Source organism: Bubalus bubalis, chromosome 13 (genome assembly GCF_019923935.1).
Source record: "Bubalus bubalis isolate 160015118507 breed Murrah chromosome 13, NDDB_SH_1, whole genome shotgun sequence".
NCBI lineage: Eukaryota > Metazoa > Chordata > Mammalia > Artiodactyla > Bovidae > Bubalus > Bubalus bubalis.
The window spans coordinates 19,929,025-19,944,593 of NC_059169.1; the positions used below are offsets into that span (position 1 = coordinate 19,929,025).

General features: G+C 41.4%; 1 protein-coding gene across 1 annotated transcript in view; it reads right to left on the bottom strand.

Moving 5' to 3' along the window:
• Positions 1–15,569, bottom strand: part of LOC102395698 (ATP-binding cassette sub-family C member 4-like) — a 312,677-nt gene that overhangs the window by 172,126 nt on the left and 124,982 nt on the right. The window contains exons 11-13 of the mRNA XM_045162476.1: positions 11,777–11,968; positions 1,482–1,576; positions 1,172–1,258 (exon numbers count right to left, since the gene is read on the bottom strand). Of these exons, the coding sequence (XP_045018411.1) occupies positions 1,172–1,258; positions 1,482–1,576; positions 11,777–11,968 (374 nt within the window). The remainder of the gene's footprint in view (positions 1–1,171; positions 1,259–1,481; positions 1,577–11,776; positions 11,969–15,569) is intronic.

Consider the following 15,569-nt stretch of genomic DNA (forward strand, 5'->3'; position numbering starts at 1 on the left):
AAGTGCAGCTGGAAGGACTCATTGGCTTCACCAAGGTGAACAACAGCAAGATGGAGTAGATGTGAATGCTGCTTCAGAATAAGCAAGTTAGTGAGACTTTCAAAAAGACCCATCTATATTCCAGCAGAGGTCTCAGTCAGCATGTATTAGGACACATTACACACAGAAAAGCATCAAGAGTTTTTCTACCTCAGGGATTCAGTGGTCAAACAAGAACTACCAACAACAAATTCCAGAAACACAAAGTGAGAGTCAGGACTTAAGCCAGATTCTAGATACCTAGTTTCAAATTCAAGTTGACCCTACGTGTGGGTCTAAGTATTCATTCTACTAAGCATCGATGAAGCAATGTTAATGTTTGAGGCCATATGCTGGTGAGGAATAAATCACTTTGAAATTCTAGACTTTAGTAAGAATTTCAAATCGACGGAATGACAAGCATAATAACCCAACAAGGCCTTTCCACAAAAGTCATATGTCAGTACTAAAATCTTCACTTCTAACGTGCCTTAAACAAATGATGGAGGAAAAGAACTGGCAGCCAAGTAGCAGGTCACCTAGTCCCATTCCCCAATTTAAAAAGCATACATCATCTTTCTTCTTTTTAGATATTTTTTTTATTTATTTGGCTGCGTCAGGCCTTAGTCATTTCATGAAGCATCTTTTGTTGCAATGCAGACTCTCAAGCTGGGTGTGCAGGCTCTGGAGCATGCGGGCTCAACAGTTGTGACCCATGGGCTTAGTTACTCCATGGCACATGAGATCTTAGTTCTCCAACAGGGATCAAACCCATGTCTACTACATTGCAAGGCAGATTCTTAACCACTATACCACCAGACCACCCTATTCATAGTCCTTCTTATCCCTAGGGTCTGGATTCAGCAACTACAAGTAGTAGGGGGAAATCTCCCATCTATCCCTTACTCCCTAAAGCACAGACCCCACTGTCCTCTGTACATTGGAAGCACCTTCTGTATTTTCCTGCCCTGACCTCAGCATGATGCAAAATTTCTCTATGATGGATCTTCTGTGGAGGGAAGGGAGGGGAGAGAGAGACACCAGGCAGAGCGAGTTGAGTCTCCCAAAGTACAAAGGCTTTCCTGGGCTCTCTTCCCTGGTCTCTACAGGGCTCCTGAAAAGAAGAAATGATAGAAAACAGGAGCAAACTCACTGTTCAAACAAGTGCTTGCTGACTTCTGTGTCCACTGCACTGAGCGGATCATCCAGGAGGTAGATGTCTGCATCCTGATACACAGCTCTAGAAAACATAGAGAGATATCAAGAGAGGACATTTCACACTCCTTGAGTCTCATCTCTGAATCATAACAGTGTTCAAAAACTGTATGTTCATTCCAAGAGCCTAGGGAAAGAGCCAAGACCCTGCTTCACACACGCCCACCCAGTGAGCAGGGTCTGCATGCTCACTTCCACTAGAAGCCATGGAGAAGGAGGGGCAGGATGACAACTGAAATGCCATTTACCTTGCAAGGTTGACCCGGGCTTTCTGCCCTCCACTCAGTGTGGTTCCTCGGTCTCCTATGACAGTTAGATCTCCATTTTCCAGAAATTGTAAATCCTACATGGAGAGAGAAAAGGGAAAAAGACAAAGAATTAAAATGTGTTGTCCTCCTGCCATCTTAGCCCTTTAGTGTTAGTACTTCATAAAAGTGTTTAATCAGCAGCAGTGTGCTTATTTTCATAGCAACCAAATTGTAACTTTGAACATTAAAAAAAAAAAACTCAGGAATTTTAATGTGTTTTCATTATATATTTTTTTCACAGCATTTATGCATTTGACCATTATAACAGGTATTTATTGAGCATCAATTACACAGCAGACATCGTTCTGGACACATGAATTCAGTCATGAGGAAACAAAGTCTCAGAATTTCTTTCCATGGTGGGAGACAGACGACATGTAAAATTAACCTGAGCACAAGTACTGAGGATGAGAAGGAAAAGGAAGCCGGCTCAAGGGGATGGAGACTGAAGGAGGGAAGTGAGTCCACACTAGGGTGGGAGGGCTCTGCTCAGAGGAAGTGTGAGCAGATCTGGGGGAGGGGGTGGGGCTCAGGCAGACCTGGAAAGGCCGCTCCTTACAGAGGGAGGGGCAAGTACAGGGGCCACGGGGGAGATGCCCAAGGGGTTCAGAACAAGCAAGGACATAGGAGAGCAAAGCTGAGTAGGAATGAGGGGAGTGAGGGCAGAGACAAAGAAGGAGGAACCTGGGGTCACTCCAATAAAGGAGGAAGGGGAGTACTGACATGGTCTGAGATTTTTAAGAAATCAGTCCTGCACTTTGTAGAAAACAGACGATAATGGGAGAAAGGTGAGGGCAGATACAAGCAAGGAGGCTTGGAATAATCTAGGTGAGAGATGACGGTGCCCAGGACCAGAGTGGGAGCAGCAGGAATGGAGAGACAGGGTCACACTCCAGACACATATGGAAGGTGGAGTCTGGAAGACCTGCTGACATGTATGGGATGTCAGAGAAGAGGAGGACTGTGTGTCTGGGGCGTGAGGAAGGGGAAGAAAAAGGTCTCCATTTACTGAATTGGGGAAGACGGTAGATGTAGGTTTAGGAGACTTCCCATGTGGACAAGCTGAGATGACCTCCCAGTGGTGTCACAGTACAGCTGGACATGCAAGTGTGAAGGTCTGTGCCAGAGGCACAGGTGTGAGAGCTGGTGGCCAGGCTGGTGAAGGCACAGGTCTTATTTTATCAAGGAGTAAATATGTCTTAAACAAAACAATTTACTGATCTCAGCCTCAGCTTCCCACTCTCTCTGAAGAGATAATACCTGATCTGTGTCTTCCATAGTGATACTTAAGGTTAAGTGGTAGACTGACAAGATCAGCACAAGAAATGGAAACAGAAAAAATAAGCATATGAAAAGATACTTGACAGAAATGTCATTCAGTTCAGTTCAGTTCAGTCACTCAGTCGTGTCCGATTCTTTGCTACCCCCAAAACCGCAGCACACCAGGCCTCCCTGTCCATCACCAACTCCTGGAGTCCACCCAAACCCATGTCCATTGAGTCGGTGATGCCATCCAGCTATCTCATCCTCTGTCGTCCCCTTCTTCTCCTGCCCTCAATCTTTCCCAGCATCAGGGTCTTTTCAAAAGAGTCAGCTCTTCGCATCAGGTGGCCAAAGTATTGGAGTTTCAGCTTCAACATCAGTCCTTCCAATGAACATTCAGGACTGATCCCCTTTAGGATGGACTGGTTGGATCTCCTTGCAGCCCAAGGGACTCTCAAGAGTCTTCCCCAACACCACAGTTCGAAAGCATCAATTCTTCGGCGCTCAGCTTTCTTCACAGTCCAACTCTCATATCCATACATGACCACAGGAAAAACCATAGCCTTGACTAGATGGACCTTTGTTGGCAAAGTAATGTCTCTGCTTTTGAATATGCTATCTAGGTTGGTAATAACTTTCCTTCCAAAGAGTAAGCGTCTGTTAATTTCATGGCTGCAATCACCATCTGCAGTGATTTTGGAGACCCAAAAAATAAAGTCAGCCACTGTTTCCACTGTTTCCCCATCTATTTCCCATGAAGTGATGGGACCAGATGCCATGATCTTCGTTTTCTGAATGTTGAGCTTTAAGCCAACTTTTTCACTCTCCTCTTTCACTTTCATCAAGAGACTCTTTAGTTCCTCTTCACTTTCTGCCATAAGGGTGGTGTCATCTGCATATCTGAGGTTATTGTTATTTCTCCTGGCAATCTTGATTCCAACTTGTGCTTCTTCCAGCCCAGCATTTCTCATGATGTACTCTGCATATAAATTAAATAAGCAGGGTGACAATATACAGCCTTGACATACTCCTTTTCCTACTTGGAACCAGTTTGTTGTTCCATGTCCAGTTCTAACTGTTGCTTCCTGACCTGCATACAGATTTCTCAAGAGGCAGGTCAGGTGGTCTGGTATTCCCATCTCTTTCAGAATTTTCCACAGTTTATTGTGATCCACACAGTCAAAGGCTTTAGGGAAATGTCATTAGGGAATTACAAATCAAAACAACAAGATACTACCATATACCTATTGCTGCTGCTGCTGCTGCTGCTGCTGCTGCTGCTGCTGCTGCTAAGTTGCTTCAGTCATGTCCAACTCTGTGCGACCCCATAGATGGTAGCCCACCAGGCTCCCCCATCCCTGGGATTCTCCAGGCAAGAACCCTGGAGTGGGCTGCCATTTCCTTCTCCAATCCATGAAAGTGAAAAGTGAAAGTGAAGTTGCTCAGTCGTGTCTGACTCTTAGCGACCCCATGAACTGCAGCCTACCAGGCTCCTCAGTCCATGGGATTTTCCAGGCAAGAGTACTGGAGTGGTGTGCCATTGCCTTCTCCAATATACCTATTAGACTGGCAAAAAATTCAAACACTGAAAACACCAAATGTTGAAGAAGGTGTGGAGCAACAGGAACTATAATTCATTACTAATGAGATGTGAAATGGCACAGTGATTGTGGAAGATATTTTGGCACTTTTTTCACAAAGTTTAACATGGCCTTACTACATGATCTAGTAATCATTCTCCTAGATATTTGCCCATATGAATTGATAATTTATGTCCACATAGGAACCTGTACCTCAGTACTCATATCAATTTCTTTCATAATTTCCAAGAACTAGAAGCAATAAAAATGGCCTTCACTAGCTCCATTTAGAAACAAACTGAGGTGCAACCATACCATGGGATATTATTTAGCAATAAAAATAAATGCATTATCAGGCCATGAAAAGATGTGGAGCAATATTAAGTGCATTTGACTAAATTAAAGAAGCCAGTCTGAAAATGCTTCATTTTGTATAATTCTAACTCTAAAACATTATGAAAAAGGCAAACTATAAATACATGAAAAAGATCAGTGATCACTAATGGTTGAGTGAGGAGGAAAGATAAAGATGCAGAGCACAGGTTTTTAGGGTAGTAAAACCTCTGTATGATACTATACTAGTGAAAGTATGACATTACATATTTGCCAAAGACCATAGAAACGTACAATTAAAAAATGAACTTTAATGTAAAGTGTGGATTTTAGTTAATAATAATGTATTGGTTTTGGTTCATCTATTGTAACAAATGTACCACACTAATGCAGATGATAATAGCGAAAACTGAGGGGAGGAGTAATCAGAAGACGGAGTGTATGGGAACTCTGCAGTTCCTGTTCAATTTTTCTATAAACCTAAAACTGCGATAAAATGAAGCATTAAAAAAAAAGATGGAACAGTCTGGGCATGAGAAATCAAAGGGAAAGAAACAGTGTGCTCAAGGGACACCAAGAAAAACTGCTGGACTAAGTAGATTCTTGTTCATGGAAGCAGGAAAAACTTAAAGCTAAGAAGGATATGAAGTTTCTACTTGAGAATCTGGGAATCTATCAAAAGTTATAATTTAACATTATTTAAGAACTAAATAGACAAGTCAGAGAACCTGGTGGGGGTGGGGGGAAGATAATAAGAACATCCCCAAATGACAAGATAACAACCAAAGTTTATGTTACACAGTATTATATTACAAATCTTAGATTGCCTGTAATTACCACTGGACAGATCCTGGCACAGACAAACAGAGTCTGGGGGAGTTTGTTATCTACTAGACCTGTCAGGCATCAATCTATGATGCCCAACAGTACCTTTCTGCAGATAAAGCCCTCTTTTGTCTCTACTTTAGCAAATTGGGCAGAAAGCAAGTGGCACAGTAGGGTCTCCAGGATAAGAAGTTTTCTGATTTCCCTAAGTCTCACTCTCCTCTTCTACAGAATGTGCTGTGGAAACAAGAGTCACTAAACTCAATGATGCTGTGAGAATCAAAACACACATATGAACACCTTCCATAAATAAAAAAAAGGACATGAATGGATTGTAACTTGCTATTGGTGACTGAGGCCTATTTTCACATCAAGCCAACATTGTTGGGACTCTGTTCATACTGTGGATCACAATATGCCAAGCATGTGACTAAAAGAAAAAGAAAGAGATTGTCTCCATCATAACCCTCCCTGACAGCCACAAAGACATACAGGCACACAGGTTCCCTGCTCATTCGGAGTGCATCCAATGAAAGGCAGCAATAGCTCTGTTGTGGAAATTCATTATTTCACCTTCTTTTTTTGTGGAGCTCAGAAATTATCATCTCAAGCTTTTGGCTTTAATGAAAAACAACAGGCCATTTTAAGATAGGTTCCCAGGCTCACACACACAGTTTACTTGGCCTCTGTTTCACTGTTGACAGTCTTTGCAAACTGTTCCACTTAGCTTTTATGCTTTGACTTTATGTTGTTTTCATTTCTTTCTCAAAACAGCACCACATTGTAGCACAGCAATTTCAATCATGCTCTTTCAAAGGCACCTGAATCCACTCCTCCATTTTGCACAGTCAGGGCATAAGAAACAAGCACTCTCTCTCCAGGTCTGGTGGGAGGACTTCGAGTACATTGTTGACTCTGACAGTTCGGTTCAGTTCAGTTCAGTCGCTCAGTCATGTCTGACTCTTTGCGACCCCATGGACTGCAGTACGCCAGGCTTCCCTGTCCATCACCAACTCCCAGAGTTTGCTTAAACTCATGTCCATTGAGTTGGTGATATCATCCAACCATGTCATCCTCTGTCATCCCCTTCTCCTCCTGCCTTCAATCTTCCCCAGCATCAGGGTCTTTTCCAATGAGTCAGTTCTTTGCATCAGGTGGCTAAAGTATTGGAGTTTCAGCTTCACCATCAGTCCTTCTCATTAATATTCAGGACTAATTTCCTTCAGGATTGACTAGTTTGATCTCCTTGCAGTCCAAGGGACTCTCAAGAGTCTTCTCCAACACCACAGTTCAAAAGCATCAATTCTTTGGTGCTCAGCCTTCTTTATGGTCCAACTCTCACATCCATACATGACTGCTGGAAAAACCATAGCTTTGACTAGATGGACCTTTGTTGGCAAAGTAATGTCTCTCTTTATAATATGCTATCTAGGTTGGTCATAGCTTTTCTTCCAGGGAGCAAGTGTCTTAATTTCATGGCTGCATTCCCCATCTGCAGTTATTTTGGAGCCCAGAAAAATAAATAAACTCACTGTTTCCACTGTTTCCCCATCTATTTGCCATGAAGTGATGGGACCAGATGCCATGACATTCTTTTCTTGAATGTTGAGTTTTAAGCCAACTTTTTCACTGTCCTCTTTCACTTTTGTCAAGAGACTCTTTAGTTCCTCGGGGGTTTCTGCCATAAGGCTGATGTCATCTGCATATCTGTGGTTATTGATATTTTTCCCTCCAATCTTGACTCCAGCTTGTGCTTTATCCAGCTCAGTGTTTTGCAAGATATACTCTGCATATATGTTAAATAAACAGGGTGACAATATACAGCCTTGACATATTCCTTCCCCAATTTGGAACCAGTCTATTGTTACATGTCCAGTTCTAACTGTTGCTTCTTGACCTGCATACAGATTTCTCAGGAGGCAGGTAAGGTGGTCTGGTATTCCCATCTCTTGAAGAACTTTCCACAGTTTGTTGTGATCCACACAATCAAAGGCTTTGGTGTACTCAATAAAGCCAAGGTAGGTGTTTTTCTAGAAGTCTCTTGCTTTTTTGATGATCCCACTGATGTTGGCCATTTGATCTTTGATTCCTCTACCTTTTCTAAATCAAGTTTGAACATCTGGAAGTTCACGGTTCACATACTGTTGAAGCCTGGCTTGCAGAATTTTGAGTGTTACTTTGCTAGCATGACAATTACTCTGACAATTATTCATGGACACACCACAGATAAGAAAATCATTTCACAAGATTTGAAGTAAAATCCAAGTCAGGTTAATTCCCAGCCACCATTTTCAGATTAGGTTAAAGGGAAAAGCCTGAGTTGAGTATATATTACAGTTCCTTCCACTGACAGGAAGGTGTTCTTATTCACGTTATTTCCTCTAAGTTAAATTTAACCAATTCTCACTGAACAGCAGACACACACACTAGAGACAAACTAGGAAATGGTACTGCTGATTTTGATGCCATCCATCCAGAAGAACATGAAGAGCCCTTCACTGATGGTGGAGACTTAGTGTAGAAACAACACACAGTAGACTGTTGAAACCGTTAATGAGGCCCTGACAGAGGAAGGCTAGGTTCCAGAGTCAAACGGCAGATGTCTTGCCTTTCTTACAGCTTTTCTTCCATTTGGGATTGCCCTACCTCTCACATCCTGTCAATATCCCGCCCATCTTTCCAGGCTCAGCCCAAACACACTCTCCCATGAACCCATCCTGGACTCATCTCTTCCTGCTGGTTTCCTAAAGTTCTGCTTACATCTCTCATCTCACATGAAGGACTGTCTTATTCTGATCCATCATTTGTACACATGCACACGGTGTCTCTCAGCTCCTGGAGGGTAAGATCTGTGGTGGACCCCGATGCTGTTTGTCTCTAATCCTCACAACAAGCTGCACAGGAAGTGCTGGCCCCACATCACAGATGGGGAAACTGAGACTAAGTGAGGTCACATCACTGCTCTGAGGAATGCCTTTACATAATGTACTATGTACATAGTACATAAAGTACTATGTATAGGGCACCTACATAAATATAAACTTAAATAATGGAAGTTAAATATTCAAATATCTTCTTTCTTACATGTCATATTTTATGGATGTGTCTGAGCTTATAATTAAGAGCTAAGTTTTTTTCAAAATTGTTCTAACATTTATAAAGTGCCTGTTATGTCCCTAGAAATCAGGTGCTTTAAAATCACTCCTGCATTTCATCCTCAAAACAACATTACGAGGTTGACAGTATTATTATCTCTATTTTACAGATGAAGAATCATACACCTAGCAAACAGAGAAACAGACTCAATTCCTGAGCCTCTGACTTCTGGGCCTTGAAGTTGATGTCATCAGTCTGAATTGATGTTGCCACTGTGATTACTTCATTTCTCCCTATTTTATCATATTAATAGAAATGTTTTCAGCTCAATGAACTTAAATGTTTACTTCAATTAAATCTAGTATAATATATCATGTTGTAATTAACATATGTAAAACAAGAAAATGTACTTTTTTCTGTTTTTTCTTCCAGGATTTGGGGGCAGTGGGGTTAGGGAAAACAGTGAGAAGAAATCTTTATTTATATGTATGTATATTTGTAGAGAAAAGGGCTATAATAGTAAAAATAGCTACCATTTACTGAAACACTGGCATGTTTGCATTCCACATGCATGACCTGTAGCGTTTACAATAATCCCATCTCTCCCTGCATTCAATAAGAAAAGAAATTGAGATAAACACCCAGAGTTAATAACTAAGATTGTTTCTCTCCAAAAGCCAAGCCTTTTCTACTACACATACAGTTTCTGTAACTACAGGCCAAAATAATTCTAGGATACCCCTATTATCTACGAAAGTATTATCCCCATCCACTGATACAGGGATTCCAAAAAAGATAAGCAAAGAGTCTCTTTAGGTGGTTCCCAGGTGCAAAAACCTTGCTGACCTCTTGATAATCATAGTCACAGATGACATTTCAGAGTAGCAACAAAACCTCCTGGATACCCTCTGATCCAGAGACCTTGTTTTGCTGCAGATACATCAGAGGTCCAGGCAGGTAACAGGACATGTCCAGAGTGACAGCGAGCAAGTGACAAAGCTGAGGTCAGGACACTGCTCTCCAATCCCTCCCTTCCTGCCAAGGAGGAAATGGACACAAGGGGCCCGAACTTCATGTCCCAACCACGCAGAAAACAAGAGAGTGGTCCATGTTTTTAAACATCACACAACATACAGAAGAATCACTGTGCAGGCCAGTCCTGCAGGGCCCCTTCCCACCAGAGTCTGTGCTGCACACATGCTCTAGGCTGGGTGAAGCCCCAGGACACTGCCTGCATTACTGGTCCAGTCACCCCACGTAGCTGCAGCAAAGCATCAGCTCCCATAGAAAATACTGAATGGCAGCCACTGTCCCAGCACCTGCTCTTCTCCAGAGATGCTCAAGTGTGGGGAAAAAGATAAGGCTGAGCTTTCCAGAAAGGTGAGGTCATAAAAGAAATAGCCACACAGTGGCCTGGGTCTTTGGAGCCTGACCTGGACATCAAAAATTTAACTTGATTAAGGTAATTATTAACCTATTTCTTATGAAATGCCTGAAATCTATTTATTTCCAATCCCACTTTCATAAATCACCGAATTTTTTAATAAGTTGTTCCTTATAAACTTCCTCAATTGAAAGGCAGTACAGCACTGTGGAGTCTAGACTCCTGCTGAAACAGCTCTGTACCTGAGCTGCCAGTGTTGAGGTGAGTCATTTCTTCTCACCAAGCCTCAGTTTTACCAACTATAAAACACCAAATACACTGGTAAAAGGCTCATAACTCATATTTCTTTTTATGTGTGTACATGTGTGCGTGTATGAGTGATACACAGAAAACAGATTGCCACATAGACTCAATGAGAACTATTGTCTCACTGTCTTACATTTGCTTTCCCTCTTATTTTCTTACACAGTATGTATATCATTTAATAAAAATCTAGTTCATTACTGCTAATGACATCATTTCTGCAAAAGCACAATCATCCATTAACAATAACCCAGGAGAAAGAAACAAGAGTTAAACAAACAATTCTGTTTGTCCACATCATCATATAATGGTACTCACCTGATACAATCCATGAAATTCAAGCCACTGTCCAAACAAAATTACTATTTCCTCAGAAAGTAGGTCTAGAGCCTTCAACCCCACACCTTTGAAGGTCTGTCCCTGCCTTTTCTTCACAGTATAAAAGAAATTAGATGTCCAGACTGCACTGAACAGACCCCAGGGGAAGCCCTTTAACATTGTTATTCACTGATTTTTCCAACCCAAGAGAGTAACATAGTATTTATCAGTATTTAAATTTTTCTTTCTTTTTGCCAAATCATATTCTCGTATCAGTTAAGTTTAGTTTTCATTATTCACTAATTTATATCCCAAAGTACAGTTAAACATTTTGTCTTGCCATTTCCTGTGAAACTCAGTGCCATTCCTGAAAACAACCTCTCCATAGTAAAAGATGCAGTATTAAAAAGAAATGTTACAGCATTCAATTTTCTTTAAAGAATAAACTACAAGTCAAAAATGAAGTGGAGAGGGAAACCTAGAGACTGAAACAGAGCAAGAAAGCATCAACCAAATGCAATGGACAGACCTCATACAAAGTCTGATTTCAACAATGGTACAGGAGATTTCTCAGTGATATGATTAACAACATGTAAACACAGACTAGAAGCTTGATGATATTCAAGAATTTTAGCTATTTTTCAGGTGACACAATGTGGTGATTTTTTTTCCCAAAGGCTATCCTATCTTGTAGAGAAAACTAATAATATGTTTACAGATGAACTAATCTGAGGTCTAGAATCTGCTTCAGAATACTCGGGTCGGGATAGGGCTGGCAGGGGGCAGGAGTAGAGGTGCAGCAAGACTGGCCACCAGCTGATCTTGGCTAAAGCTAGGGGTGGGTACATGAGGGTTCATTACACTATACTATTTCTGCAAATTTTGGTGATCATTCATTAAAGAAATAAATTTAAAAGTGAATAAAACATTATAAAATTAAGCAACCACCCACTACTTTCTAAAGGCATTCTAAGTGCTGCTATCACATTGGCATTGAAACAGCTGGGTTACATGTGTTTATTTACCCAGAAATCTTTCAAAATTGAAACAAAATTGTAACAAACCTTGTAGTTTAAACCAACACTATCATTATTTGAAATTTCAGTATATGCAACTCAAAAGTCATTACTCACCTTTTCCAAAGCGCAAGCCTTTATTACTTTTATATATCGTTTCTTTTCATACTTCTTCCCAAATAAAATGTTACTTCTCACAGTTCCGGAGAGCACCCAGGGCTGCTGAGAAACATACGCGATCCTCCCGTGCACGCTGACCTTCCCCTGGCTCGGGGGCAGCTCCCCCAGCAGAGCGCCTAACAGTGAGGACTGCAACAGACGGCGACACACACACATGAACATGCAGCACTCAGGATAGAACAAGACCTGTAGCACAGCAGACCCCACAGTCGTACTCCGTACACTATAGAACCCTTTTCTTTAGAACAGGATGAAGTAGAGCCCTTGCAATTGAGAAAAAAAAAGAAAATAATCCTACTGGTCCACGGAAAACTAATGGTTGATAAGGAACATTAATATAATACTATAACAACCTAAACTGCTCACAGTTTCCCCCAAATGAAAAATTATACTCAGAAAAGACTAGCTAAGAATGTTCAGATCAGATCAGTGGCTCTTTGCGACCCCATGAATCGCAGCACGCCAGGCCTCCCTGTCCATCACCAACTCCCGGAGTTCACTCATACTCACGTCCATCGAGTCAGTGATGCCATCCAGCCATCTCATCCTCTGTCGTCCCCTTCTCCTCCTGCCCCCAATCCCTCCCAGCATCAGAGTCTTTTCCAATGAGTCAACTCTTCGCATGAGGTGGCCAAAGTACTGGAGTTTCAGCTTTAGCATCATTCCTTCCAAAGAAATCCCAGGGCTGATCTCCTTCAGAATGGACTGGTTGGATCTCCTTGCAGTCCAAGGGACTCTCAAGAGTCTTCTCCAACACCAGAGTTCGAAAGCATCAATTCTTCCGTGCTCAGCCTTCTTCACAGTCCAACTCTCACATCCATACATGACCACAGGAAAAACCATAGCCTTGACTAGACGAACATTTGTTGGCAAAGTAATGTCTCTTCTTTTGAATATGCTATCAAGGTTGGTCATAACTTTCCTTCCAAGGAGTAAGCGTCTGTTAATTTCATGGCTGCAATCACCATCTGCAGTGATTTTGGAGCCCAGAAAAATAAAGTCTGACACTGTTTCCACTGTTTCCCCATCTATTTCCCATGAAGTGATGGGACCAGATGCCATGATCTTCGTTTTCTGAATGTTGAGCTTTAAGCCAACTTTTCCACTCTCTACTTTCACTTTCATCAAGAGGCTTTTGAGTTCCTCTTCACTTTCTGCCATAAGGGTGGTGTCATCTGCATATATGAGTTTATTGATATTTCTCCCAGCAATCTTGATTCCAGCTTGTGTTTCTTCCAGTCCAGCATTTCTCATGATGTACTCTGCATATAAGTTAAATAAACAGGGTGACAATATACAGCCTTGATGTACTCCTTTTCCTATTTGGAACCAGTCTGTTGTTCCATGTCCAGTTCTAACAGTTGCTTCCTGACCTGCATAGAGGTTTCTCAAGAGGCAGGTCAGGTGGTCTGGTATTCCCATCTCTTTCAGAATTTTCCACAGTTTATTGTGATCCACACAGTCAAAGGCTTTGGCATAGTCAATAAAGCAGATAGCAGAGAAGCCCAGCAGAATGTGTATTTCATGTATCCAATGTTTAGTGTAGTTGTTTCTGCATCCAGGTATCCTTTACTTGACAAACACTTATTATTAAAAAGCTACATGTGAAGATATATCCAAATATTATTATTAAAAGAACTCTGAAGTGAGTTGTGTCCAAAGAGCAAAAGTCCATCCTAGAGGAAATCATCACTCTCTTGTGTATACTTCTCACATCTAGATTTCCACATTTTGTTGTTTCAGACCAAGTACAGATGCTGGTTCCAAATAGGGAAAGGAGTACATCAAGGGTGTATATTGTAACCCTGCTTATCTAACTTATATGCCATAGTGCATCATGAGAAATGCTGGACTGGATGATGCACAAGCTGGAATCAAGATTGCCAGGAGAAATAATCAATAACCTCAGATATGCAGATGACACCACCCTTATGGCAGAAAGTGAAGAAGAACTAAAGAGCCTCTTGATGAAAGTGAAAGAGGAGAGTGAAAAACTTGGCTTAAAACTCAACATTCAGAAAACTAAGATCATGGCATCTGGTCCCATCACTTCATGGGAAATAGATGGGGAAACAGTGAGAGACTACTTTTTGGGGCTCCAAAATCACTGCAGATGGTGACTGCAGCCATGAAATTAAAAGACACTTGCTCCTTGGGAGAAAAGTTATGACAAACCTGACAGCTTATTTAAAAAGCAGAGACATTACTTTGCCAACAAAGGTCCATCCAGTCAAGGGTATGGTTTTTCCAGTAGTCATGTATGGATGTGAGAGTTGGACTATAAAGAAAGCTGAGCGCCAAAGAATTGATGTTTTTGAACTGTGGTGTTGGAGAAGACTCTTGAGAGTCCCTTGGACTGCAAGGAGATCCAATCAGTCCATCCAAAAGGAAATCAGTCCTGAATATTAATTGGAAGGACTGATGTTGAAGCTGAAACTCCAATACTTTGGCCACCTGATGCAAAGAGCTGACTCTTTTGAAAAGACCCTGATGCTAGGAAAGATTGAAAGCGGGAGGAGAAGGGGATGACAGAGGATGAGATGGTTGGATGGCATCACCAACTCAATGGATATGAGTTTGAGTAAACTCCGGGAGTTGGTGATGGACAGGAAGACCTGACATGCTGCAGTCCATGGAGTCGCAAAGAGTCAGACACGACTGAGCGACTGAACTGAACTGAACTGACAGCTGCATATTTACTTCAAATCTTTAACAGCACATAGATGTGGTATGTCTGTGTCCACATCACACTAAGCTGAAATAATCTGCCTGTGTATCTGTCTCACCCAGGAACCTGGTTGCCTCTGAAAGGCAGAGGCATCAGGTTCTTGCTCATGTTCAAATCTCTAGCTCCAGCACATGGCTGCACCTTCACTATACATGCACTGATGGGACCAAGTCAAGTCACATAAGTAAATGTGCAAAGCTTCCTGGAAGAGCCTTTGCAACCTCCAGACTTCCTAGAGGGGCCACTGTAATGTATACCCGTGGCATATTCATGTTGATGTATGGCAAAACCAATACAATATTGTAAAGTAAAAAAATAAAAAATAAAAAAAAGAAAAGGAAGTCCCCATGTCTCTGTCCATCCTGAACATCTGTCACATAAATAATTTCCTTTAATGAGATGTCCAAATTCCCAACAAGCTGTTTCCAACTGTACAACATGAAGCACCAAGAAGGAAAACATAATGTGCATTTATCCAGATTTATGTGGCCATGATACCTTCTTGTAAAATAAAAGTTTCATGGAACACACCTAGAGAAATGCTATTCTAGATACATCTAGTTAAAACTGTTTTCCTTATAGCAGCATGAAAAGTCGAAGAAAAGTCCTTCCCCAATAAGAAAACCACTGGTAGGACTTCCCTGCTAGTACAGTGGTTAACACTCTGTGTTTCCACTGCAAGGTGCACGGTTTTGATCCCTGGTTGGGGAATTAAGATCCCACATACCTCACAGGTGCAGCAGAAAAAAAAAACAAAGAGGTAAACCAGAGGCAGACATTCTTGCAATGGATGCTAAAGGAAAGTTCTGTCTTCTTGACAATAAAACTAATAAAGATCTTTCTCAAAGGAAAAAAACAATTGTGTTACTAGCAACAAAAAGTCAGAAGGAAAAATTAAGGACATAATCCCAATCATCATTGTATCAAAAAGAATAAAATGCTTAGGGAAAAAATTACCAAAGGAGACAAAAGAACACAATGAAGAAAACTGTAAGACACTGA